Below are 11,896 nucleotides of genomic sequence, written 5' to 3' on the forward strand. Positions count from 1 at the left end.
ACTTTTACTTGGACTGATTGTTCTCTGGTTTTCCTCAAGAGGATTACAAAGTTATTTGAATCATTTGAGGTCTCAAGAACTAGGACAGTGCCTCTGTTTCAACTCCCTTAGAGACTTTCTGTGTCTGCTGCCCAGGAGGCTTTACATATGCTGTGGAGCCTGAAGGAACCATAAAGTTATCAGCCAGCTCTGGTGCGTTCTCTGTCCCTGAGAGTCTGAAAAACTGAAAAATTTAATGGCACATTGGATATAACATAAAAACAAAGTCTGCTGATAAAGTTTTGTCTGAAGATAAAAGTTTTTTTTTTTTTTTAATAAACTCAATTGTGAGTTATAAATCAGAATTGCTTAATGTAAACTCGCAATTGTGAGTTATAAAGTCAGAATTGCGAGATACAAAATCGCAATTCTGAGGAAAAAAAGTCTGCTTCTAACTCAATTCTGCTTCTGACTTTATAACGCAATTGCGACTTTAAATCAAACATTTCTAAATATATTTAAATATATAGCAGAAATATACTTATTCAGAATGCAGTTGGTAAGTAAATATATACATTTCAGCAGGTTCAAGATAATTCATGTTAACAGAGAACATGATTTAATGTTTAAACCAATTAAATAGTAGCCTAATAATCAGCGATCACATGGTTAACCGTCTGTCTGTAGGTGATCTTAACCCTGTTACTGGAAACTTCCGAGTAGTATTATTGCCAAATGCCCTCATTATCCAAATGCCCCTGTCCCCGTTTCAGTGTTGCCAAGAACAGTTTTTTTCGCCGCGAAATCGGAGTTTGAATGGCAATTGGCTGGTTTTTGTATAGGTACACCCACAACTCTCTCTGCGGATTTTTTTTGTGGTGCAAAGAGGAAACTTCGACATATAGCCTACAACTGAATCATAACTCATCACTCATCATCAGAACTCTGGAGCGTCTTGAGAGTAAGTTCTCAGATACATATATACACCTGTACATTAACTAAAAGAGATATACTTTGTTGACAACTCTCACTTTAACTTACACTTTTGTTAAAATGCTGCTGTGCTTGATAGCTTATTTAGTTTGACTTACCCTTGTGCTGTGTTGAAAATCCTTTACCTAATTGATCTGAGTTTATTCACCTCAATTTTTTAAGATCTTAAACTGAGGTCCATAAACTCAGATTATTTATGCCTACGATCAATCATTTCTAAAAAGAAATACAAAACCTGTGCTAATTGAAAGAAAACAAGTTGATAAAAAGATTGAATCCAATATTTGGCAGTAATATAGTATAACAGCATATTTATAAGCAGTTTTTTGAAAGCTGGCCATTTTTGACTTGGAACACCCATAAGTCTTAACAAGGTGGGGTAAAAATTCCCCCCAAAGATACAAATATTTTAAATGGTTCTCTTCGTTTAATATTGTCACATACAATCACGTGAAATTTAGTTGTATTTCCATGGAAAGCTCCATCTGTGGCAATCTTTGTTTATAAGCAAATGTATCATCTTAACTTTGACTTAGGCTACTTTTCCCAAAGTGTATGTAAAGTTTTTGTGCCAGCAGAATCCCAATTCAGCAGTATGGCAGACATGTCAGTGGATGAGATCACAATTAAAGCCAACCGTGTAACAGATGAGGTAGGTTTGTGATATCATTAAATATTGTTTTCTTCTTTTACGTCCTCTTGTTCTTTTATTAGATGCTGTTTCTGTTCCTGTACAATTCCCAGCACATATGAAAGCAGCATACTATTTCTCTAAACTAGAGATAAAATTCCTTCATTGCCCCATCTTTCTTTCTCTTTTGTTCTCACTTGTATAGTGCTTGTCATTTTCCAGGTCAAATGTGGTTTATTGAGAACGAAACTCGTTTTGAACAACCACAGTTAATCAGAAGTATTAATAAAATGTGTTTAGCATAATAGATTTATCATTCTACTACAGTAATGTTTGACTAAGTTTCTTTGTATTTGTTTGTCAGTCAGCTGATAGTTGTAGACGAATTTTACAAATGACAGAGGAGGTAAGTTGTCTTATTTCAACCAGTTAAACCAATGACATATGGATGCTCCTTAAAAGCTTGTCCCAAATAACATATGCAGCTATTTGAATTGTAAAAATGCTCAGAACAATTGCAATTTGGTCATTGCTTTAAGTTGAACTTGACTTGAAGCATGTGTGTTTTGCAGACTATGACCATTGGGGACAAAACAATAACTATGCTGGATGAGCAGGGAGGTGAGTCTGTTATCTCAATGCACCTGATTCCTGATGTCTACTTCAATATCTCAAAATTTGGAGGCCTTTTCACACATTAAATCATTTCTGAATATTCTTATGGATGGCATTTAGAGTATACTTTATAGTAATTAGCCATGAAATGCCTCTTAAAGGTAGGGTAGGCAATTTTCTGTGAGGTTAGCAATAGCAAGCTAGCTTTGAAAGCATAAGATCCCACCCTCCCTTCAGAGCGTCTCCAAAGCCACGCCTCCTTCAAAACACATGAACGCGTTCAGCAGGAAGCAAACAAAAGTGTCATGAGAGACGGCGTTAAACTAGCGCATGTCTCAAAGCACATAACATTACAATAATAATGAACGTAAACACTGAGCTGTACCACTTGACTGCTGCAGGTTAATTTCGCCGTTGATAGTGTTGCCATTTAAACGCATAAATTCAAGTCACAAACTGCTCGAAGTTTAACGTCACGGGTTTCCATCTCTAACATATTAACTAAGAAGAGCAGGGAGGACATCGTAATGATTGGACGAACTTTTTATGGTCCTACACCTTCCACAGACGATATATTTTCATATAAATACATTAAGACCACTTAACTTATTGATTGCATTTAGGATGTGAATGTTAAAAATGTTTCTGGAACAAATCACCTACGCTGCCTTTAAGGTGCAATCCCATTCGCCATTGGTTGGCAAATTTTCACTTTCAAAATCAAGTCATCGGGAATTCCGTATGAAGGTAAAAAAGAATCCCCATTCTGCACTGGGATCAGGTTAATCATGCAAATTTTCTGCGGTGACCAAAAGAAAGTTGATTGGTTGGAAAGTGACCTCTGTGTGAGCCATGCTTCATGCATCACTATTGACAATGGACAACAGACTGGTGACTACCACACCTTTATTCTCTTTCTCTCTATATCAGAAAAACTAAGGAATGTCAAACAGGAAGTGGGCCAGATCGAGCAGGACATGAAACAGGCTCGAAAAAACCTGAACGAACTGTCCAAATGCTGCGGCCTGTGTGTGTGGCCATGGAACAGGTTGGTTAGAGCATCTACCTTATTATGTGACAATGAGTTTTAAATTTAAATTAGTTAGACTACATTTCTTGTCGGACTACAACACAATTAAGAAGTAAGACACTGTGGAATAATATTGGAATTCTTAGTGGGCTGGGGCCTGGTGACTTAAAGATGATTTGAGATGACTTTAAGTGATTTTAAGACTAAAAAAGCATACATTAAAGGTACACTATGTAACTTCTGGGAGTTTAATAAACAAAATTGCATGTGTCTTGTGGAAGAACATTGTAGCCGGACACAAGTACCGGGCTACAGTCTGAATATAAACACTTATTATAGGAGTACCGTAGTTATTCATAAGACAAAAGCACGGGTTGGAAGATGGATTCATGATGTACTTGCTCATTATATACATTTTGAACAAAAAAAGTTACATAGTGTACCTTTTGTGAAGTGTGATTTCTATGTAAATGAATCAAGTCTTATAACTCAATGGGCTTTTTTATAATGAAATTTTAAATACATTTATACATTTAATAAATTCTAGCTGTGTCAAGCTCTACAAAAGCTTTTTTTAGAAATTCAAAAACTTGGCTACTTAATTTCTTCAAGTGTATTATTCAGAAACAGAGGACTTGATGTAAGATGCTGAAAAGAACAACAAATGTTGTGTTTTGGATGCTAGTACCCAAAGTGAGATTCTGGTCGACAGGTTCTTAACTAGCTTAACCGTCAACCAGGAAAGACCATGCTGGTCCAACTGCTTAATCATCTACACTCACCTAAAGGATTATTAGGAACACCATACTAATACTGTGTTTGACCCCCTTTCGCCTTCAGAACTGCCTTAATTCTACGTGGCATTGATTCAACAAGGTGCTGAAAGCATTCTTTAGAAATGTTGGCCCATATTGATAGGATAGCATCTTGCAGTTGATGGAGATTTGTGGGATGCACATCCAGGGCACGAAGCTCCCGTTCCACCACATCCCAAAGATGCTCTATTGGGTTGAGATCTGGTGACTGTGGGGGCCATTTTAGTACAGTGAACTCATTGTCATGTTCAAGAAACCAATTTTAAATGATTCAAGCTTTGTGACATGGTGCATTATCCTGCTGGAAGTAGCCATCAGATGATGGGTGCATGGTGGTCATAAAGGGATGGACATGGTCAGAAACAATGCTCAGGTAGGCCGTGGCATTTAAACGATGCCCAATTGGCACTAAGGGGCCTAAAGTGTGCCAAGAAAACATCCCCCACACCATTACACCACCACCACCAGCCTGCACAGTGGTAACAAGGCATGATGGATCCATGTTCTCATTCTGTTTATGCCAAATTCTGACTCTACCATCTGAATGTCTCAACAGAAATCGAGACTCATCAGACCAGGCAACATTTTTCCAGTCTTCAACTGTCCAATTTTGGTGAGCTCGTGCAAATTGTAGCCTCTTTTTCCTATTTGTAGTGGAGATGAGTGGTACCCGATGGGGTCTTCTGCTGTTGTAGCCCATCCGCCTCAAGGTTGTGCGTGTTGTGGCTTCACAAATGCTTTGCTGCATACCTCAGTTGTAACAAGTGGTTATTTCAGTCAAAGTTGCTCTTCTATCAGCTTGAATCAGTCGGCCCATTCTCCTCTGACCTCTAGCATCAACAAGGCATTTTCGCCCACAGGACTGCCGCATACTGGATGTTTTTCCCTTTTCACACCATTCTTTGTAAACCCTAGAAATGGTTGTGCGTGAAAATCCCAGTAACTAGTGATGTGACATTTGAACCGAGGCGTCGGAGCGTGTGTCGAGAAAAAGTGGGCGTGCCAGATGAAGCCGCGATTCGAGGCTTGTGTTGTTAACGTGAAAATCACGTGACTAATGACAAACGAGGCCTCGGTTTGTGTAAATACGTCATCGGTTCGGTCTGAGTGTCGCTTCCGGATAAAAGGATTCGAAACTCGCGCCTCCTTGTGGGTGTTGTCAGGAGTTGTAGTAGTGTCAGAGAGTCAGAGAGACTATCATTGTCATTGTCGTTATTGTGTCATATGTGTGGGCTGTAGGCCTATATTATTACATTATTAGGTTAGAATAGTTATAGTAGTCTATATTATTATTATTATAGTAGGCCTAGCTATATTATAGTCTTGTTATATTAATTAGATAAGATTATTTGGATTGCTCTGGATTTTTGCATCTGGACTGGATTGCTTTTTTATTTGGATTGCCCTTTTGGATTTGTTTGCTTTTTGTGACTCTTCCTTTTTCCTGGTAATGGAGCCAGCAAGAAAGAGGGAATCCTCCCCTGTCTGGGCTCAACAGAAGCATATACCAGCTGGCACTGGCATTTTTATGTTCCCCTGCATCCTCTGGTCCTTGTGAAATGATCTTTTCCAAGGCTGGAGAGATTTTGTCCAAGAAGAGGAATCGTCTAAACCCCAACACACTTGAAATAATTCTGTTTCTCAATAAAAATCTATTGTAATCCTTCCTTTCGGACTATTCTGTTGCAGTTTACTTTAATCTGTTATCTATAATCTGCTAAATGAATAAATGTACTTTATTACACTCCCTCAAACATAAGCACTGCACTCAACACGGTGTCACTGTTGTTGTTCATAGAAAGATAGGCTACATATTAAAAAAAAAATTTTTTTTATAAAAATATATATTTTATATAAAATTAGGGAGGGTCTAAATAAAAATATTTATTTTTAATGTAAATATACAAATAAATATGTATATTTATTTGCCGGGGGAAGGCGCGCCCGCGACACTGGTTCAGAATGAATGAATTTGTCTGCTATTTCTTTGCACAGTAGCTAGGTGTCACTAGTGAGCGATGCTGAATGAAGCTTCGAGTAATGAACCTTTAGCTGAAGCAATGGCCTGCAAGGTCTCAGTGGTTCAGGAAGCCTCATTTTGCCATCACTACCAGTAACTGAGCAGATTGTGAAATACTCAGACCGGCCCGTCTGGCACCAACAACCATGCCACGCTCAAAATTGCTTAAATCACCTTTCTTTCCCATTCTGACATTCAGTTTGGAGTTCAAGAGATTGTCTTGACCAGGACCACACCCCTAAATGCATTGAAGCAACTGCCATGTGATTGGTTGATTAGATAATTGCATTAATGAGAAATTGAACAGGTGTTCCTAATAATCCTTTAGGTGAGTGTATGTTTTGTTGGTGAATAGCTTAGCTATACTGCTCCACTACCTAGATCAGCATTAAACCAGCACTATGCTGGTCTAAGCTTACCTTTTCAGCAGCTATAATTATCAACTAAATTGCCACTTTTAGTTTGTGGTTTTCACCTCAGTGCTTGTATTTGATCTATTTCTTTGGATCTGAATGGCTCCTCTTTCAGAGTGAAGTCCTTCAAGGGTGACAGGAGATATAAGCAGGGTAAGGAACCAAAAGAAAGCAAGCGGAATGTGGTATCCAACCAACAGAGTGCCATCCGCAATGGGCAGGCTGTTTATGCTGGGTCAGCAGCCCCCTCCGGCCCTTACATCAAAAGGTGAGATTTGTGTTATGCGTTGCCATATGGCACAAGCTGTTAATTTATATTTAGACACGTTTATCTAATAGATGTAATGGTCTTAACTGGAAAATTCAAGTGTTTTTTGTTCTGTTAGAATAACAAATGATCAACGAGAAGTTGAGATGGAAGATGATCTGAAGAAGGTGGGCGACAACATTGTTATTATGAAGAGCATGGCACTGGGAATGGGCAACGAGATCAGCAATCAGATCCAAACTATTAAGGACATCAATTCTAAGGTAAAGTTACTATTATTAAATTCAGAGGTGATTCATTGGGATACTAGTGCATTTGTGGCGCTAGAGATTTAGATCTAGCTGGCAATATACACTCTAGTGACAACTTATACACGTATGTTTATGTTAATTAAGTTAACAAATATAATAAAAAAAATGGTAAGATTTAGAAATCAGAAAGATTTAAGAGCTCAGTGGAGGAAAATATTGAACGACTGAAATGATCTGTGTATTTTACTTTGCACAGTAAAGATAGATAGATAGATAGATAGATAGATAGATAGATAGATAGATAGATAGATAGATAGATAGATAGATAGATAGATAGATAGATAGATAGATAGATATGTGAACTGACTCCTTTACTGCCTTTTTTTGCCAGGTTAAAAAAAATACACATGATGTTACTGCTGCAGGACAACATGCCAAGGCACACCAATAAGGGAAATACTGACAGGACCACCACAAGTTTAAGTCGGCATAAAAAAAAAAAAATATATATATATATATATATCCTATTGATTTTCTAAATGCATGTTTTAGATTTATTGTGAACAATGATTCATTGCATATGTGCATTTCTTCTTTCTTTTTTCTTATTTTTTTTGACCTTGTAACATTTAATCTAAATAACTCAATCTTCTGGAGAAAAGACAGACTTCTCTGTAGTGACTTCTGCAGGACTTCTCCAATCATTTAGTCAGTTTAAACCCCTGCCCTACAAGCTTCCGTTCAACTACCTCCAGTTTTGTGTGCAACGGACACAACTCAAAATCCAGTCAACAACCAAATGGATCGAATCAAGCCCTGCACGAAAAAAATAATTTCTTATAGTTTCACTCCGATGTACATCACAATACGGAAGAAAAGATCTGCTGCTACTTACATTTCCATTTCACTTCCATTTGTGTCTTTTTATTGTAATCTTGGTGTTTGTCAATAGCTGGACACAAGCTGTGTCATTAAATAATTTGCATAATAAGGCTTTAAGATGATTGAGCCTTTGGAAAGTGTGATTCAAGTCAACATAAAATTTAAGTTGCTACTGTCTTCCCTATTATGTCGTATATCCGAGTGAAACGGCTTCTTAAACAAGAAAAAAATGTAGGGCGGGAATTAATTTTGTCCTATGAATTGAGTGGATCATTGGATGGTCCTGGTATGCTATTGCTGTGATGTCATGTGAGTGACAGGTTGTCCTACCCTTGCTCCAGTAAACACGTCATGTGGCTGCAAGAGGGAGGGGGAGATATTTCATAATCCTTTTATGTTGTACTTTGGGTTCCACTTTATTTTGATAGTCCACTTTAGACATTCTACTAACTTTAAGTAACTTTGCAACTACATGTCAACTAACTCTCAATTGAGTATTAGTAGACTGTCAGTAGACTGTTAGGTTATGGTTAGGTGTTAGGGTTTGGGTTAGGAGAATAAGTTGACTTGTAGTTGGCAAGTTACTTATAGTCAGTAGAATATCTGTCGGGGGACCATCAAAAGCAGATGTTAAGCATGTTTATTAATACTCTAATGACAGTTAGTTGACATGTAGTTGCAAAGTTACTTATAGTTAGTAGAATGTCTAAAATGGACTATCGAAATAAAGTGTTACCTCACTTTGTACTGTATGTCCTCTGGTCTTTGTGTCAAAATGACCAGCAGAGGTTGCTGTTAGACTATTTTGAAATCTAACCACAAAAAGTGCTTCCTAAAATGGAGGCCTCAAAAAGCATACTATTTATGTTATGTAGGCGAATTTTCTCAGAACTGATTACACTCTGACACCTATTCTTATTGCTTGCTTTACATCACATGAGTTTTTTTTTCTAGTTATTTATGTTCTGTAGTGGTGTTATTGGGCCTACCACATTGTTTTCTGTGGCTAAGTGCAACAGAGCTCGTTTCTGTCTTGACAGTTAGGCATATATCAAGCAGGCCAACACATGCTTAAGCTCTTTTGGACTTTTTTTTCTTCGTTTTCATGGATACCTGTGACTGGCAACTAATACAAACACTTTTCACTTTGCAGAAGTACATTTAGACTGCATTCTCGCATGAAGTGAAATTCAGACCAACAACACAACTTTGATATTTTGTATACAATGGTATAAAAAAGATGTTAATACTGAAGTTCTTAGACACAAAATTGCCATTTGCTGTCAAAAATGACACAGTAGTGAGTTCAGTATTAGAGCCCCTCACCCAGGGGGAACCTTGAGGGTATGCAAAAAAATGCATTATGTAGCGTAGTATGTATGTATATATGGAGTACATAACGCATATATGGAGCTTACCACAAAAAGAAGTGTTTTTATAAAAGAAGTCACGGATGATTTTTTGACAGGTATAGGATTCGGTTTACAGCACTACTTGTTTATAGTAAAACAATTCCTATAGTCGCAAAGCAATTCAATGACATGGTAACTGTGATCACTCTCTTAACAATATGTATGAAGTAATGTCAAATGTCTCTCTCCTTTTAAGTCAACCAGGAGGCCGGGGCCCATTTTTGGATTGGATTTTTATTTAATTTAAAGCATTCATTTATGCACTCAACAACTGTCATTTTTAATGTAAAACCAAAACCAAAACTGGAAAAGTAATTTGTATGCTATTTGTGAGTAAAAATCGTAACTATAACTAAAAGTTGTGTAATTTTATTGGTAATAAAAAGTGTAAATCCTGAGGAACATTCAGTTATTGAATTATTTTTCTATAATTATTGTTTTCAATTATTTTAATCTATTGCTACTCTTATTTTCTATAGATGAAATCTTTTCTTCTTTTTTTTTTCTTGAAAATGAGCAGCAGAAGTACCAGAAATATATTTGGAGGTCTTTGAATATCATATTAGACAATGGGGGGCATGGAGTCAAACAGGTTGAGAACCATCTATTTAAAGGGTCGTCATCGGATGCCCATTTTCCACAAGTTGGTATGATTCTTTAGGGTCTTTATGTTTGTAACATACTTTGGTTAAAATTCCTCAATGGTTGTGTAAAACAACACCCTTTTTACCTCCGCAAAAACAGCTTTGTTCACAGTGACCCGTGACAGACACATAAAGTGCTGCCTTGGCAACCTGCCTTGGTGGACAGTATAAACCACTGGCTGAGGGCGGAAATATGCTAATACGGGAAGTGGTTGTGGGCGGAGCATGAGCAGTATGACATCATATTGCTCAGAAAATCCAAAGGCTTGATTATTGAGAGTGTTTAGGCTTTTTGAAGATAAAATAAAGGTGCGAATGGATTTTTTTTCATTATATAGTGGTTGTGTCCACACACTGCAAAGACAAATTTATATCCAAACACCATATATAAGTGAATTTTACATCCGATGACCCCTTTAAGATATAGTGCATGCTATTAATTTTTAAAGCTTGTCTTATTTGAACCCCCTTATTTCAATATTTCTATTGTTTATCCGTGGTATTAAAATGGCGGACCGCTTGGTTCCATTCGGACCAGTTGTGCCATTTTACCGTTTCTACAGTTTTAAAGTGCTCAGGGTTGTTTACTGTAATGATATTTTTGCGCTACATCTTCTGATATATTTTTATCTAGAGCTAAATATGCTTCAAGCCCTTTCCGCTGTGCGTGTTGCTTCTCTCGCTCTCGCAAATACGTAAGGTGCCACACAAGAGCTGCAGTTGGCATGGTTATTTTAATAACAGTAGCAGAAACACGGTGAGCAGCAAAATAGATACTTTTGCTAAAATGATGCAGAAAACGAGAATGCAACAAATAAAGATGATTCCGACCGTTTAACTAAACCAGGTCCAGGTTAAACCAGGCCCCGATATACTCATGGAGATGTTCTTTTTCGTTCTTCGTTTATGGGTAAAACAAACTTCGAAATACATGAGCAGCGATATCGAACATCCGACGGATGTCTAACCTCGACCGACTGAACAGGCCAAATTAACCAGAAAAGATTTTCTCGTGAAAGAAGACGGAGCCTCCGCTCACACCTATTACGTAATCGCCATGGACCAATGTACAAAGCGAACTGTTCACTTTGGCAAGTTGTTTCAAACTCCCAAAACGAACTTTGTTCGGCCTGATTTTGTTCGAAATGACGTCACATCAGTTCGTTCTTCGATTTCTCTAGAAGTATATCGGGCCTTAAGGCCGCAAGTGTGCCATTTGAGACAGGGCCAAATACGAAAATATCTGGTGGTAGGCTACTTAAAAGTAATTTCTGAATTAATCCGAATTGTTTAACATTGATTAAATAAATTATTTAATGACTCACTCATTAAGACAACCATTTTGTTGCCATCTATTGGTGTAATTATGTAACCCATAGAAAGAGTGTAACCGATAAATCACCACCATTAATGCACAGACTGACAGCCTGTCTGGAACACGCAAAACACAAAGCCAGTGCTGTTGAACTGTTACATCAAGATGCCGCTCGGCCAATCAAATTCAAGGATATAGGACTTAATACTATTTCCAGTGTTCGTATGTATACTGTATTGGGCAAACAAATGTTGCTGGACTACTGAATTTAGAAATTCCTGTAGGTGTGTGAAGCTGTTATTCTCAGAGCTACAGTGATTTGGGAAGTTTCATGCAGTGTTTTTGCTGAACTGGCAGCAGCTGTGAGAGCCGAGTGGAAACAGTGACTGAGTCTCCTGGATGTGAGGAGTGAGTCACATCAACCCCCCAGCCCCACCCCTTCCAAGATTCCACAGAAGTCATCACTCGAGCTGAACCCAGAACAGCGTCGCCATTTTAACTTGCAGCCAAAAAATTCAAATTTTGCTTGTTTGCACAACTCTTTATGAGTCTAAAATAACAACTCTAAACATAGTTATCAAGTGACAATCAGTCAGTTACCACAATGATACAGATATTTCACAATAGA

General features: G+C 37.7%; 1 protein-coding gene across 2 annotated transcripts; it reads left to right on the forward strand.

Annotated features, from left to right (window-relative positions):
• The first annotated feature begins 785 nt into the window (after window positions 1–785).
• Window positions 786–7,571, forward strand: LOC311280451 (synaptosomal-associated protein 23-like). 2 transcript variants are annotated; one of them, XM_084392614.1, is made up of 8 exons: window positions 786–940; window positions 1,551–1,624; window positions 1,968–2,009; window positions 2,176–2,224; window positions 3,149–3,266; window positions 6,612–6,764; window positions 6,883–7,027; window positions 7,407–7,571. In XM_084392614.1, exons 1-8 carry the CDS (start codon window positions 796–798, stop codon window positions 7,464–7,466), a joined length of 786 nt encoding a protein of 261 aa, XP_084248740.1. In that variant the 5' UTR covers window positions 786–795; the 3' UTR covers window positions 7,467–7,571. The 2 variants fall into 2 exon arrangements, with proteins under 2 accessions (XP_084248740.1, XP_084248739.1); XM_084392613.1 differs by lacking the exon at window positions 7,407–7,571 and having other exon boundaries at window positions 6,883–7,213.
• Window positions 7,572–11,896: the final 4,325 nt, after the last annotated feature.

The sequence above is a fragment of the Rutilus rutilus genome, assembly GCF_951802725.1.
Source record: "Rutilus rutilus genome assembly, chromosome: 21".
Classification (NCBI taxonomy): Eukaryota; Metazoa; Chordata; class Actinopteri; order Cypriniformes; family Leuciscidae; genus Rutilus; species Rutilus rutilus.